Raw genomic sequence first — 14784 nt, 5'->3', positions numbered from 1 at the left:
GAGTTTTTTTTATATTTATTTTTTTCAATTTTATTAATTTAGTTTTTTTCAATTTTGGTCAATTTAGTTAATTAAAGTTATCAAGACATCTATTGCATTTTATTAATTTTATTTCACGAGCTTATTTTTTTGTATACATAATTTTTTTTTCACATTATATTCATCCACTCAATTGATCTATAAATAAAACTTATTTAAATTATGGTATTTAAAATTTGACCATCAAACTTTCAAAATTAACTTTAATTCATCTTTTAATTTATTTAGTTCGAATCAATCAACGATACTTTTGTGATATCAAATCTTTTGAACTTTAAAGAACTTTCCTCAATATCTGCTGGTGAAAAATCCAAATTTCCCAACTTATTATTATTATTATTATTATTATTATTATTATTGATTAATATCTGAAAATTATTATTTATGTTAAAAATTCTATATATCAAAAAATCAAGTATTTTAAAAGTTTATTGCCTAGGCATCATATTAGTTTAAAAACAAAAAAGTAGTGACGCATGGAACTATAATTTGATTTGCAACAAATTGGTGTTTAATTACCATGCGTCGTAATTTGTCGGCCGTAGAGAGAGATACATCAGAGAATTCCATAGGCTGCTCCACTTCCGTATCCACATTTTCTGGAAGCGTAACAGTTTCATATTGTTAGATGTGACTCGAAATTTACTATCGATTCAGATTCGGATTTACGACTCGCCGACAGTTTCGCGGTGCGACCAATTTGGAAAAGAAAATTATGGAGAAAAAATAAATGTCTGTGGTGGGTAGCAGAGGACTCGGGCCGACAGGCCCGAGCCCGTAGCCCACCACTGACATTCGCCGGGGGGTGCGGGGGGCTCTGCCCCCCGCGGTACGGATCGGATCCGAAACCCGTTATGAGTTTTTTCTTCTCGTTTTTGCCCTAGAGGCGTGTGATCGTGGTCGATTGTAATCTGAAGAACATTGTATTTTCTTTTCGTTCCATAGTTAAGTTCTCTTCTCCCTCGCCCGTGGTTTTTTCCTGCAAAGGATTTTCCACGTAAATCTGTGTCTCTTTATTTTTTGCTTGTGATTTGATTGTTTTTTGTGTTCGTCATTTCGTTTCCGTTTGTGCGTTTGTCGTAACAAATATCCGCAAACAATCATCATCACCGGATTATGATCGCATGGCTCTAAACCAATACTCCAAAATTCACACGTCCCAACATGTTTTTTTCTTTCTTTTTGATTTTTCTAGAAAAACAAAATTAAACTCACTTCCTACCAAAAAATAAAAAATAAAAATAAAGATAATAACGAGAAGCATGCGGAAGAAGATGGTGTACTTGGCTTGTGCTTTCCCTTTTGGGAGAACAGTGGGGTCGGAGGCTGGTTTAACCCTCCACGCCTCGTTAATTTCTACCGGGTTAAAATTTAATTCTAGGATTCAGTTTGTATGAATAATTTTAACCTAAGATCAAGTTGTAGAAACGGAACATAACATCAAATAGATCACATGGAGGATTAAAAATCAGGAAAAAAAATAAGGAGAAAATACCGAAGATTACGAAATTACCAGAATACGAGTCGCATCATCTGCAAAGTATAGAAAGTGGATTCATAAATAAAAATTAGAAAACCAGAGAGAGAGAGAGAGAGANATATATTATATTAAATCTAAATTTTTAAAATACAAATTCAAATATAACATCAATTTTTTATATATATTATATATAATACAAAATAAATTCAGTTTGTACGAAGAATTTTAACCTAAGATCAAGTTTTAGAAACCGAACATAACATTAAATAGATCACATGGAGGTTTAAAAATCAGGAAAAAATAAGGAGAAAATATTGAAGATTATGAAATTACCAGAAAACGAGTCACATCATCTGCAAAGTATAGAAAGTGGATTCATAAATATTAGAAAACCAGAGAGTAACAGAAAGCAGAGTAGAGCAAAGCACGCACCATAGAGGAGCTTCACCTTCCTCTCATAGACGATGACTACACCACCTGAGATAGAGGATATGACACATATAGCAGTAGATAAGATTAAATTAACTAATGACACGAAATTAAGATTAAATTTATTTCGATCAGTCACCCATTAGTATCCCAGAGAGCCGTAGAGCCATTGGAACTGTGGGATTCAGGATTTCCTCACTACAATCAGATTAAACACAGAAATTAACCAAAATTCAGCTCAAATCGAGAGTTTCCGCAATAAGAATAGAGGTAAAACCAGGGATCTCACCATATCTTGATAATGTCGAGCTTGTCGAGCTTCCTCCGGTTGATCTTCGCGTGCAGTGTAGCCGCCATCCTAGGACACCAACAATCGCCAATCGGATGGGTAAACCTAAAGAGTCTCTACGAAATTGAAGCGTAAAGAGGGAGACGATACGAAGATGAAGAGGATTCATAAATAAAAATTAGAAAACCAGAGAGAGAGAGAGGGAGAGAGAGAGAGAGAGCAGAGAACGCACCGTAAAGGAGCTTCACCTTCCCCTCGTAGACGATGACTACACCACCTGAGATCGAGGATACAACACGCACAGCAGTAGATGAGATTAAATTAACTAATGACACGAGTTTAATCTTAGATTTACTTCGATCGCTCACCCATTAGGTTTCAGAGAGCCGTAACGCCATCGGAACTGTCGGATTCAGGATCTCCTCACTACAACCAGATCAAACACAAGAGATTAACCGAGATTCAGCTCAAATCGTAAGGTTTCCACCATGAGAATAGAGGAAACAACGAGAGATCTCACCATATCTTGATAATGTCGAGCTTATCGAGCTTCCTCCGATTGATCTTCGCGTGCAGTGTAGCCGCCATCCTAGGACACCAACAATCGCCAATCGGATGGGTAAACCTAAAGAGTCTCTACGAAATTGAAGCATAAAGAGGGAGACGATACGAAGATGAAGAGGATTCGCCTCACCATATTTGGCCGAGAGGAGCTTTCCGAGTAAAACATGGTCGATCGATCTCCTCCTCCTCAAACTCCTCTGCTTTTTGGTGTGTGTTTGAGAGAGAGAGAGTTCTCGAAGAAGCTTCTCGAAGAAGATAGAGGAGGTGGCGGAGCGCTTGGATGGAATGGGTGCTCCTCTTCTCGGAGAAGAAATGTATAGTTGAGGAGAACGGGGAAATGGTCCAGTTGATGGGGGCGAGGGTAATACCGTAAATAAGTAGGTCGGGTTAGGGGTAAATTCGGTATTTGAGCTAACCGAAAAAAGGTTCGCAATTGGGACGCGGCGCACCGGAGCTACGAGCCACCGATGAGCAACTATTATTTGATTTGTAACATGTTGGTTTTTAAATTTATATATACAATAATCTGTTCAATGATGGATGCGCCACTTTATGATCTCAAAACACGCGTACTTATCAAATTTAGTGTAAAAATTTAACCTTGAATTAAGGAGCCACCAAGTAAAAGTGATACGAACCCTATCGTGGTATTAGTGGGACAAAACACGCGCGCAGTTTCATCGGAGGAAAATGGAATACCATGAAAGCCATGTATATATTTTCATTTCATAATTTCAGAACAGTCGTACAGAAAAAGAACTAACAGCTAACCAGCAAAACAGATTTTACTAAACAACTAATAAAAGATTATGCGGTCGTGTATAGAGAGTGACACTATTATACGATATAACTCGATCTATATGACAACAAAAGACTACACAAGTAGCCATCCTTCAGAATTTGCTTGCTGTGCGTTGGTGCCTTCGTACTACGACTCTGCGACGGCCGCGGCCGCGCACGACGCCGTGTCCTCATCCTCCTTCACCTTCCCGCCGACCACGTTCACCGTCCGCAGGTAACACCCTTTGTCGTCGCGGTACTTGTACACCGACTTGGTGTCGCCATTCCCCCACATGGCCACTCCCTCTTCCATCAGCACCGCGCCCTCCGAATCCTGCCGGTCCGCCACCGCGCTGAAGCTCGTCCCCTTGTTCTCCGCCACGCTCCGCGTCTCCATCAGCGCGTGCGCCAGCTTCGTCTTGTGGAATCTCGACCCCCCGCCCCCGTTCGAGCTCATCGTAGCCATCGTCAGCGGCGTCTCCGTCTCCACCGCCACCCGGCCGATTACCTAGTTTTAAAGTTGCTCTCAAAATCAGCCTAGCTTTGAACCATTTTAAGTGCCGTGAGTTTAAACTTTTTTAGTTGGATTAAATAGTACCTGATCCTCCCTTTCTATCCTGATGTTGGTCCGGGCCTTGCTCTCCAACTCGACGCTGGTCATCTCCCCCTTCTCCTCGGCCTCGATGTGGCTCTTGAACTTGATCTTGTGCCGAACGCTCGTCGTGATGTTCCCCTTCGACGAGCTGACCCAGCCGGAGAACCGGATTATGACCTGCCCTTCGATCTCCGACTTCCCCTCCCGCTCCGTCCAGTCCGCTTGTCTGCTCAAACGGAACGGCGGCACCTTGTACCGCACGAGCGCCCCCTCCACCGTGTCGGACCATGCATCCACCCACACGTGCAGGTTTGCCGACACGAGCCAGAACGGCTGGCTGTCGCGCACCGCCAGCCCGAACACGTGCGGTGCTCCGTCGATCAGATGGCCGACGAACGGCGTGAGGTCGAGGTCGTAAGACGGGTGGTCGTACGCGCCGATGGCCGCCACAGGGGCCCAGAAGAAGGGGTTCACGGACCCTGGATATATGACAGGAAACGGAATTGCGGAGCCGACGTAGCGCCCGTCGACTGTGGCCACCACCTGGCGGAAGCCGCCGTTTGCCTTGGAAGATTCTAGGCGGTTGTCGCCGCCTTGTTGAGGCTGCAACCCCTCCGCCTCGGGCCCGTTGGTGCGGAGGGGGTTGGCGTACCAATACTCGTCGTCACCGTGGTGCGACACATAGACCTCCAGGACTGCACGGTAGGTGTTATTCGGCAGTCGCACCGTCGTGCCTTGCACTTCAGTCTCGTTCTCGAGGCGAAACCAGAAGCCTTTGCGGCCGTCGCCATTCGATATGGGGATGATCATGTCGGCCGGCTCGCGGTAGATTCCTTTTATTGTTGGATGCGCGGAGAGTGCTGGCCCGAGCTCGGCTCGTTTAGTTTCTCCGGCCGGTTTGAGCCCAATGCATCTGCCGCCGCTGCAGAGTGCACCGCGGTAGAAATGGAGGGAGACGTTGACGGAGTAGACGCCCGGGTACTTGGCATTGGAATTCTCGAGCATCATCGAGAGAACACACGGCTGGTCACCCTCGTAAGGGGATCGGCCGCGTAGGAGCGCAGTGTAGCGGGTGACGTCCTTGCGCACCCGCCAGAAGACGCCGGGGGCCATCGGGTATGGGGTCGTGGGGGGGAGGATCTCCGCACCGTCGAGCCACAGGGCGGCAATGCGGTCCTTCTGGAGGCCAGAGGCGGAGGCAGAGAGCTCAAGCACGACGCGGGACCACGGAGCGGGGCAGTCAGGGGGCGGGGTGTAGTTGGCGGCGACGGGCGGGGCGCCGACGGTGTCGGCAAAGTTGTATTGGAGGACTAGGAGGGAGCATTTTGGGTTGTGAGCGGGGAGGAGCGGCGGGAGGGTGGGGTCCATGTATTCGAGGGTGGCATTCTCTGCTGGGACAGACGGTGGCGGGGGGAACACCAACCTGCCGGGGACGGACGGCGTGATGAGCTGCCATGGCGACACGCCGCTGGCTCCGGAAAGCCGAACCAGCAGGAGAAGAAGGCAACAGGGGAACAGTAGATGGTGGTGGGTGAGAGACATCATGTGTTTGATGCTGGGTTCAAATGGGGGAACTGGTGTTTGCTATGGCTCAGCTGAGTTGATGAAAATGAGTGGTGTTGTGGGTTGTATATATACATGCATAAAGCAATGGGGGAATTGGTGTTGTTTTTGCTAATAAGTGACCAGCATGTAAAATGTGAACGGAGTAGGGATTATACTGCGGGTACATTTTTGAATTCTTTTTAACGAACGGATTACAAGATGGTAGAAGGAGACGTTGTTTGGACCCTTCGTGGTATCTGCTATTGTGATGGGACTCATGTTTTCAACTTAAATGGTAGGAGCCGAATCCTAGGAGATCGGCCTTCCGAGATTGATCTTTGAAACGAGTGCAGTAATTCTACAGTCCTATACCAAGAAAAAAAAAAAAATTTAAAGAGAAATATAGCAGGTTATTCGTTTTGTTTATTTTTTTAAAAAATAAATTTAGCCGAAAATATAAATAAATTAAGATTCGAACTTGAAATTTAAGTATCAATCATCAATTTTTTTACCATTTGTATTAGGAATGGTCTATTGCACGGAGAAAAATTTAAGCATGGGTAAAAGATACTTGTGCAGTGTATTTGAGTCATTCAATACAGATAATAGTTCAAACGCATCCCGATGGGGAAAAATTACTCCATCGTACAGGATAAAATATAAACCTTCTCTTAGCTACGGATTACTCGACGAAATGCCAATGAAGGTTCGCAACTGGTCGCCGGTGCTCTCGTGTATAGAAATACTCTGTTCTAAAAGAATACTACAAAGTGTCTGTACGAGAACAGAAGAAATTGATCAAACACATTTTAAGCATTCCCCCCATCCTCTATCTGCGTATAAATGTCCCACCTGTTACCATTCTTTTCATCTCACCAGACCCAAATATGCATCAGAAACTTCTCTTCTCCCTTCTCCTGTGTGCCACAATCTTTGTATACACCAATGCTGGGACATCTCTTCTTCTTAAAGATCCGATACCGGCGATCTCCTTAGAACACATTGACCCGACACTCCCTCCGGTGGTCCTAGCAGGCGAGACCCCTCGGTGCTCCGTGCTTGTCCTCCAACAAGACTTTGCCGACACCTTCGGCTCCCCGCCCGCGGCGTCCAACTATACCCTGCCGGCTGAGTGCCCCTTCCCCTGGACCCGCGTCATTCTCGAGCTCTCCGTTTTTGCCACTGATCTCCAACACGACCGGGTCGCTGCCATCTGGGTCGGCGGCGCCGAGGTCCTCCGCACCGCCACCCCGCGCCCTATGGCGCCCGGTGCATTCTGGCGCGTCCAAAAGGACGTCACCCGCTACTCTGCGCTCTTCCACAGCCTCTCCAACGGAGGCAGCGGTGTCATATCCATGATGCTCGAGAATTCGAATGTAGCACTACCGGGCGTCTACTCCGCCAACGTCTCCCTCCACTTCTACCGTGGCTCAACGCACTCCGTTCAATCCCAACCCCTCTTGGCTTACACATCGCACCCAACGATCAAGGGCCTGTACCGTGAGCCCGCCGACCTCATCCTCCCAGTCTCAAACCCTGACGGTTACTACGAGTCTGGTTTCTGGTTCCGAATCGACAATGACTCCGCCCCTGGTTCCAAATCGATCACAATTCCCCCGAACACCTACCGGGCAGTCCTCGAGATCTTCGTCTCCTACCACGGCGACGACGAGCTGTGGTACACCAACCCCCTACGCTCCTCGTACCTCCAGCAATCTCCCGCCGTCTCTTTCTCGACGCCGCGAGCCAATGGCGCCTTCCGCCAGGTCTACGCGACCCTCGACGGCCGCTTCCTCGGCGGGCATGTGCCCTATGCGGTGATCTACCCAGGGGCCATCAACCCCTACTTCTGGTCCCCTGTCGCCGCCATCGGCGCCTTCGACATGCCCTCCTACGACCTCGACCTCACCCCATTCCTCGGCCTCATGCTCGACGGGGCACCCCACAATATTGGGCTCAGCGTGCGCGATGCTCAATCCTTCTGGCTTTTAACAGCCAACCTCCACCTATGGACCGATCCCTGGTCCGATCACGTCCACGCCGGGCTGCTCGAGTACTTTGCCCCAGCAATTAAGATGAACCGGAACGCTGAGTGGCGTGACCGCGACGGCCAATCGGAGATCGACGCCGAGGGATTGGTGCGATTCACGGGCTGGGTGAGCTCGTCCAAGGGGAACCTCACCACACAGGTGAGGCAAAAGATCAAGTTCAAGAGCCAGGTAGAGGTGCAAAACCGCGGGACTCTGACACAGATCGAGGTGCAAAACAAGGAGAGGATGATGGTGGCGATACAGCAGGGGCACCAGGTGCTGCGGCGCGTCCAGATGCTAGCAGAGGCACCGCTGCAGCTGCAGACGTCGGCAGCGGCGGCAGCAGGGGGCACTGCAGAGTTCCGGAAGGCGCGGCTCTACCACCAGCTGGTAGAGGCCATGAGCATCAGCGAGGGACAGGTCGTGAGATTCCCGATTACTCTAAAACCTTCCCTCATAGAGAACGATATTCAAATTATTTATATGCAACACAGGTGGTGGAGACGAGCACGCTCACGGATCGGCAGGACGCGGAGGGGACAGAGCTTGTCCGCGGCGGTGCAGGACACGGAGGTGGAGAAGAGATGGTAGTGTGGGGGAGCGGGAGCACGCGGTCGGCATACAGGTACAAGGACGGGAGTAGATGTTATCTTCGGACGATGAATGCAGCAGGCGGCGTAGTCGTGATGGACACGAAGACGGCGTCGTGCGCAGCAGTGGCCGAGGCTTGAGAGAGTGAAAGAGAGAGGAGGAGAGGGATTTGGATTGAGATTCTGAGAGTTGTTATAAGGTCACTTTTGATAGGCGCATAGACCACGCGATATGCTTTAGTATTGCTACAGGGTATATAAGGCTATTTGTTTTCAATAAGAGACTAGCGCGCAACGGCCAACAGGATAATGCACAAGCCGTTGCTTAGTGGAGGAACATAGTTCTTTTTCTGATTAATTATTGAATTATTGTTATGGTATTTGGCATTGCCATGATAATAAAATCAACAATATACGCTATTCTCTTTTTTGATGTTTCTACATTGCAGCATATCGTGCTATCGTAAGTAGCTTCTTCTACTCCCTTTTTCCCAAACTCAATTAGCATTTGCTGCACCTATAACAGCACAGCACTTTACTAAATCCTCTTTGAATATCTTTGGACATATTGTTGTGGGTCTCAAGATGGATGTTCAAACATAATATCGATCGGTAACTTAGCGGTTCGGAAAATAAAGTGAAAGAGGCAGGAAATGATCCTGGAAATTGCATGGTTTGTCCACCTACATTTTCTGGAAAAAATTTCCATTGCAGGGGAGGATTTGATTCAGAGTAGAGGGCAGTATACTTGGTGGAGTGGACCCGAACAATAAGTTGGTTATGAAAAAAGAAGAACTAGACCGAGACACGAGGAGACGTAACAAAAGTAAGGATCTTCTGGACACGAGACCGACGAAAAAAGCAATCTGCTCAATGAAAGTGCAAATTGCTTCAAGGGATCCATGTTCTACATATACAGATGATGATAGCATATCTATTGATCAAAAGGATAAAGAGAACAGGAACATGAGATCCATGTTCCAACCATCGAAGCCAATACCCAAATCTTATCAAATAAGATCCTAAAATATTGACCGATGCGATTGAATATAGAGAAAGAAATTAATCAACTGCATTTTATAGTTATGCAGAGAGGAAGCCTTGTAAGGAAATTACATCAAGTAAGCACTTTGGATGCAGAAAATTTGCCTTTTCGACATCTCTAAACTGCAAACAAAAGCCAAAAGAAAGCAAATTTTGGGAGGATTACCTAATACTTTTGCCTTTGTAAGATATCGATTATCTCCGAAAACTTAGGGCGCTTCGATGGAGAACTGTTCCAGCACTCGAGCATCAGTGATCTCAGAACTTGTGGGCAGTCTTTAGGAATTTCTGGCCTCAATCCGCAAGCGGCGATTCCAACTGCAGCTTGAACCGGGGAGTAAGAAGAATATGCCGCCTCCCCTGTTACCATCTCCCATAGCACCATCCCGAAGCTATATACATTGCTCATCCAAGTCTCTGACACACTCTCTGGATCGCCGGCAATAATCTGTATAAGAGGGAAAATTTGAATATATTCAATTAGCTACTATATCATTGACTTTCTGAAGATATAGCTAAAGAAAACCAGAAGATATCTCTTTCCTTGTTTTTAATCAAAAATTCATATATAGAATAACAATAAGCATCCATTACAGAAAGGATTGAAATCATAGGAACTGGGCTTAGGTTTTGCCTGATAGCAATTGTACCCAGCAAGTTTACTCAACACTTTCTTGGATGTAATTTCACCACAAAGTTTGTTTGATGCGAAAATACCTATGAACTATCTAATCTTACTGTATAAACTAAGTACTTTTGAAAATTTTGCAACAAGAGTAACATATTTCCTACCAACTTTCAACCAACGATTGCAACAGACAGCTCAAATCTCTAGTTCACACAATATCGTTCATGTCTAGAAAGACCTTGGACGTTTAATGGCCCACTGCTAAAATTGTGATCTTTTATGATCCTGAAGTTCGAAAGAATGTCATATTGTCAAATCACTATAGTAATATGGAAGATTCAATAGATCACCGAATCAACAAAGAAAAGCAACGGAAACAAACCAAGACCATCAACTAAACTAACCTCGGGAGCGAGCCACCGATACCCAGCCATCTCGTACTCTTTGACCTCCCCGGCATTGCAACAAGAAGTAACCACACCCGCATACCCAATGCAAGCATTCCCCTGCCTATCCAGCAGAATCCTCTGCGTGCTAAGATCCCTATAAGCCATCCCATGATCGTTCACAAACATAAGCCCTTCTGCAACATCCAATGCAATACCAACAACCTCTCTCATGGGTATTTTCTCATTCCTCTGTATAACATCATGAACAGATCCTCCCTCCATCATCTTTGTAACAATGCATAGCCCATGATTCTCCTCAAAAGAAATGCCGTAAAATTGAAGTATGTTCGCATGTCCACAGCTCATAAGCTGCAATAAATCATGCCTAATCTCAATATCATAAGCAGTTCCCCTTTCACATCCCCTCAGCTTCTTTACCCACACCTTCTTCCCTCTATAAACACCTTTGAAGGAACTGGGGCCGACCCTATCTATGAACTCGACCTCATCAGAACTAATCACCCACCTTGCAATCTCTTGCCCACTGGATTGAATACTCTGCCACTCATCAATCGATACAACCAGTGAAGATTCGGGAAGAGGGCTCAGAAGCTTCCCTTCTCGAAGGGACCCATCATCGAACACGTGGCGGTCATCTTCGTCGAGCCTCGAATCCCCTTCACAATGGTTCAAACTCTCATCTTGGCAACCACAAAGCCCAAACGGGAGCTTAACACCATTCGTCCTCGGCTTCTTCATGGCAGATTTTAAAGCAACTTCTATCTGAGACTTGAAGTGCATTTTGCTTATAGGCTGAATTAGTACAATTACGATTCCGAGAGTTAAACCATTCTTCTCGAAAATTTGAACCTTTTTACATGAAATCGAAGAGGATTGAAGGTCGGTTGAGATCGAAGGCCATGAAATCGGCGAGGTACAAGCGAATGTAACCGTAAATGCTAATCCCACATCATCGAACTCCTCGATGTGAATAGCCGGTTGGTCTTCGATCCACGATTGCTCGACCAATCGAGCGTGCAGGAGAACGGTGTTCATCTCGAATCCCACTAGTGCATAGCTGCATTCAGAGAACGATGTGATCGAGCTCATCGTATAATCACATGACATACTAAGATATTGGTATCTTTGATCCGAAAATGCTCTTACCTACTGGGAAGGGAATCGAAGTGGCGGCGTAGGGTGGAGGCGAGCTTCTCCGAGCGCGGCGGCGTAGGTGGTGAGGAGGAGGAGGGGTCGAGGGTGAGGGAGCTCACGAGGGTGGCAATGGCGCCGGCGAAGTTTCGGCGGAGGCGCCGCCACCTCTTGGGGGGAGGAGCGGCGCCGCCCCCGCCGAGGTCCGCCGGAGACGGGTAAGGAGAGGAGGCCGCAGCGGCGGCTGCAGAGGAGGAGGGGGGGGAGGGGTTCATGAGCACCAGGAGCTCCGCCGAGTCCTCGTCAGCGCTGGACCGAGCGGACCAGCACTCGAGCGCCGCTGCCATTGTCGGGATGTGGAAGCTCCAACAATGGCGGATGCGTTGGGGAGGGTTTGAGTAGTGGAAGGGGAGAGAGAGAGGAGTCAGTGGTGGTGGCGACTCGCGAAGGTGGTGATGGTGTGTGTGAGTTATAAATGTGAACGCGTTTTGGCAGAGAAGGGGGGATTGTGGCCTGTGGTGCGGTGCCCAAAACTGTTGGTTGGACTCGGTTTACCACGTCATCCGTAGATTCAGACTGGTTTTGATAGGTGTCCCTGACTCAAGAGGAAGTTTATTGTGTGTAGTAGGTACACTATATCACCTGTTAATTAATGGCAATTTTTTTAAAAAAAGGTATAATATATATTTTTTTCTAATAATCATAATAGAATGGATGGATACAGAGGAGCAATTGATTGGTTAGAAATACCATATTATCTACGATCGTTACATTTAAATTTTTTTTCTTTTTTAGGACTTGATTGATTCTTTATATTAAAGTAAGAGTGAAAATCAAGTATTTTAAGTCTCAAAAATAAAACTTCTAATTAGTTTATAAACACAGAGCAATCAATGATATATTTAATAGTCTTTTTTGAAACACTATTATTATATCAACTAGTAATATAATTTATAAGATCGGACCAAATAAACTATAATTGTCGAAAAAAATTTGTCATTTAAAATAAATATTTTAAGTTTTTACTAATTTACTAATAAGGCGACATGTGATATAATCAATTCATACAGAGGGATCTTAAATTGCATAGTTTAGCCAATCTAACTCTCTCAAATTTTTATATTACTCGACCTTTGTTGAGATTTAAGAAGCATCTCCAATACACCGTTCTTATAGACCGTTTCCAGGTAACAAATTATGGTTCAGCGAAAGGGGAGCGGATGAGCCGGTAGTTATTGCGGTCAACAGCTTAAAAAGTAGAAGACGACTATTATTTATAGGGTTAATTTTTTACATATTTTTATAAATATAATGAATAATAAATATATTTTTATAAAAATTAATTTTTATATATTATTTTTGTAAATTTTTGATATTTTTAAATATATTTCTGCGTTAGAAAATTTTAATTAAATATAGATTAAATATTTAATTATAATTAATCTTTAATTTTTTTATATTTTTTATATTATATTATTATAATTTTTGAAAAAATATATTTATAATTATAAAATTGAACTAATTATAAAAAATCAGAATAACATATTTAAAAATGTATAAAGATTAAATGTCACGCTGTGAAGGTGACATGTGGGGCCTACGTGTTGTGGGGCCCACAAATCAGCCTTTCAGTGGGGACACACAAAACCGCGCTGTACTCGCAGGGATCTTTAATGGCATCACAAGAAAGGAAAGCTCCACTTTGATTTTTTTTTCCTTTTTGCCCTTTTTGGATAAAAATGCCATAAGACCCCTAAACTATGGTTAATTCTAAACAAGCCTTTCTTATCTTTTTTACATAAAAATGATTTCATCTTTAATCTTGTATTTTACTACTGTATCAAATAAGTGATTTTTTTTCTTTTTCTTTTTCTTTATTTTTTTTAACCTTTCATTTATTGAGGAGACACATAGGTCCATAGCTTTTGCACTTGTCTTTATTTTTCGCAGCACAAAGATGGAAACAAAGGATGCGTGTTGGGAAATTGAGGCTGTGGAATAATTCCTTTTCCTTATTCCTTTATTACTAATTTGTACCCTCTTGTTTTGTCTTTTTCTTTTCATATACTTTATAATTAGCCCAATGATGATCATCAGCGAAGCTTAATCTTATTAGAATGGAATATATGAATAGCAAGTTTAGACTGATCTGATAATCAGATAGCGATCGATTGTTTTCGGATAAAGAAAAACTAAGCCGCCCTACTACTTAGACTTAGACCGCCGCGATTTTACCCAATCAGGGTTAACAAATGACAAGCCTGTCAAATTTGGATCCAAATCTAACCCGGCTCAAATCCAAATCCATGTCATGACAAATCACTTCTGATTAATGATGACTCGCACATTTCAATAACTGTCCAATCCTAGCTTACTATAAACTACAGATGCGCAAATGGAAAATTAAATTCCACTGTGGCCATGAAATTTACAATAAGTTGAAAGAATTGTGATTATAAATGAAAAGTAAGTATCTCTGCCCTGTTACCCGACCGTCCCTGGAGCAAGTGGCAAAAGGGTTGGTGGTTGATATCCGAAATCTCAAGTCTGAATTCCAGTTAATTTATATTTTCAGCTAAATTTATTTTTAAATAAAATAAACAAAGCAGGTAGTGTGCTATATATCTCTCTCACAAAAAAAAAAAGAAAAAATAATCCCTGACCTGTTAGACTTATGGAGCTCTTTTGGATCCCTTTGGCCCAGTAAAGCACCTTCCCTAACACATAACGCAAGCCCAATTCTCGATGAATTCATCGGGCCTTACGGCTTCGGCATTGGACCAATATATTAAGCATTGCAGATCTTTAGGTTCTGAGTTCAAACTTCCCAATAAGCAGGGAATGAGTATGCGTTACATACGAATCTAGTCAAAATATATTAATAATAATAAAATAAAATTTTGAAAAAAAATAGTTAGGATTACTGGCACCGTGTAATACGATACTTGCAAACAAATTGTACGATATACTGCAAACAGCTTTAAGATGAAAATATAATGGCCTCCCGACCATCCCTAATGCAAGTGGCAAAAGGCTTGGTGGTTGGTACTCGAGATTCTAAGTTCGAATCCTACTTGCTTCACATTTCTAGCTATATTTATTTCTAAATGAATAAACGAAGCGAAAACCATGCTACCTATCTCTTAAAATATATATATATATATATATATATATATATAGAGAGAGAGAGAGAGAGAGAGAGAGAGAGAGAGAGAGAGAGAGAGAGTTCG

General features: G+C 44.1%; 4 protein-coding genes across 4 annotated transcripts in view; 1 reads left to right on the top strand and 3 right to left on the bottom strand.

The window, feature by feature from the left end:
• The window catches only part of LOC109708650, a 9151-nt gene extending 6025 nt beyond the window's left edge, over positions 1-3126 (bottom strand). Inside the window, exons 1-5 of the mRNA XM_020230461.1 lie at positions 2932-3126; positions 2758-2826; positions 2088-2146; positions 1952-1996; positions 1553-1572 (exon numbers count right to left, since the gene is read on the bottom strand). Coding sequence (XP_020086050.1) covers positions 1553-1572; positions 1952-1996; positions 2088-2146; positions 2758-2825 — 192 coding nt within the window. The 5' untranslated portion in view covers position 2826; positions 2932-3126. The remainder of the gene's footprint in view (positions 1-1552; positions 1573-1951; positions 1997-2087; positions 2147-2757; positions 2827-2931) is intronic.
• Positions 3574-6024, bottom strand: LOC109708660 (peptide-N4-(N-acetyl-beta-glucosaminyl)asparagine amidase A-like). The gene is made up of 2 exons (XM_020230476.1): positions 4180-6024; positions 3574-4089 (listed from the first exon to the last, which is right to left on the bottom strand). Exons 1-2 carry the CDS (start codon positions 5719-5721, stop codon positions 3730-3732), a joined length of 1902 nt encoding a protein of 633 aa, XP_020086065.1. The 5' UTR covers positions 5722-6024; the 3' UTR covers positions 3574-3729.
• On the top strand, positions 6609-9121 carry LOC109709132 (peptide-N4-(N-acetyl-beta-glucosaminyl)asparagine amidase A-like). The gene is made up of 2 exons (XM_020231199.1): positions 6609-8171; positions 8246-9121. Exons 1-2 carry the CDS (start codon positions 6609-6611, stop codon positions 8480-8482), a joined length of 1800 nt encoding a protein of 599 aa, XP_020086788.1. The 3' UTR covers positions 8483-9121.
• Positions 9318-12024, bottom strand: LOC109708366 (serine/threonine-protein kinase HT1-like). Its single transcript, XM_020230074.1, has 3 exons — positions 11570-12024; positions 10418-11480; positions 9318-9833 (listed from the first exon to the last, which is right to left on the bottom strand). The coding sequence occupies exons 1-3, from the start codon at positions 11899-11901 to the stop codon at positions 9552-9554; spliced, it is 1677 nt and encodes a 558-aa protein (XP_020085663.1). The 5' UTR covers positions 11902-12024; the 3' UTR covers positions 9318-9551.

Source organism: Ananas comosus, linkage group 4, assembly GCF_001540865.1.
Source record: "Ananas comosus cultivar F153 linkage group 4, ASM154086v1, whole genome shotgun sequence".
Classification (NCBI taxonomy): Eukaryota; Viridiplantae; Streptophyta; class Magnoliopsida; order Poales; family Bromeliaceae; genus Ananas; species Ananas comosus.
This window is presented reverse-complemented; position numbering and strand designations above follow the sequence as displayed.

Excerpts from the sequence above, each read along its gene's own strand:
- LOC109709132 (XM_020231199.1), top strand. The coding sequence starts at position 6,609 with ATGCATCAGAAACTTCTCTTCTCCCTTCTCCTGTGTGCCACAATCTTT. Across the intron at positions 8,172-8,245 it reads TGAGCATCAGCGAGGGACAG|GTGGTGGAGACGAGCACGCT; the intron begins GTCGTGAGATTC and ends TATGCAACACAG.
- LOC109708660 (XM_020230476.1), bottom strand. The coding sequence starts at position 5,721 with ATGATGTCTCTCACCCACCACCATCTACTGTTCCCCTGTTGCCTTCTT. Across the intron at positions 4,090-4,179 it reads GGATAGAAAGGGAGGATCAG|GTAATCGGCCGGGTGGCGGT; the intron begins GTACTATTTAAT and ends CTTTAAAACTAG.
- LOC109708366 (XM_020230074.1), bottom strand. The coding sequence starts at position 11,901 with ATGGCAGCGGCGCTCGAGTGCTGGTCCGCTCGGTCCAGCGCTGACGAG. Across the intron at positions 11,481-11,569 it reads TTCGATTCCCTTCCCAGTAG|CTATGCACTAGTGGGATTCG; the intron begins GTAAGAGCATTT and ends CTCTGAATGCAG. Across the intron at positions 9,834-10,417 it reads ATCGGTGGCTCGCTCCCGAG|ATTATTGCCGGCGATCCAGA; the intron begins GTTAGTTTAGTT and ends CCTCTTATACAG.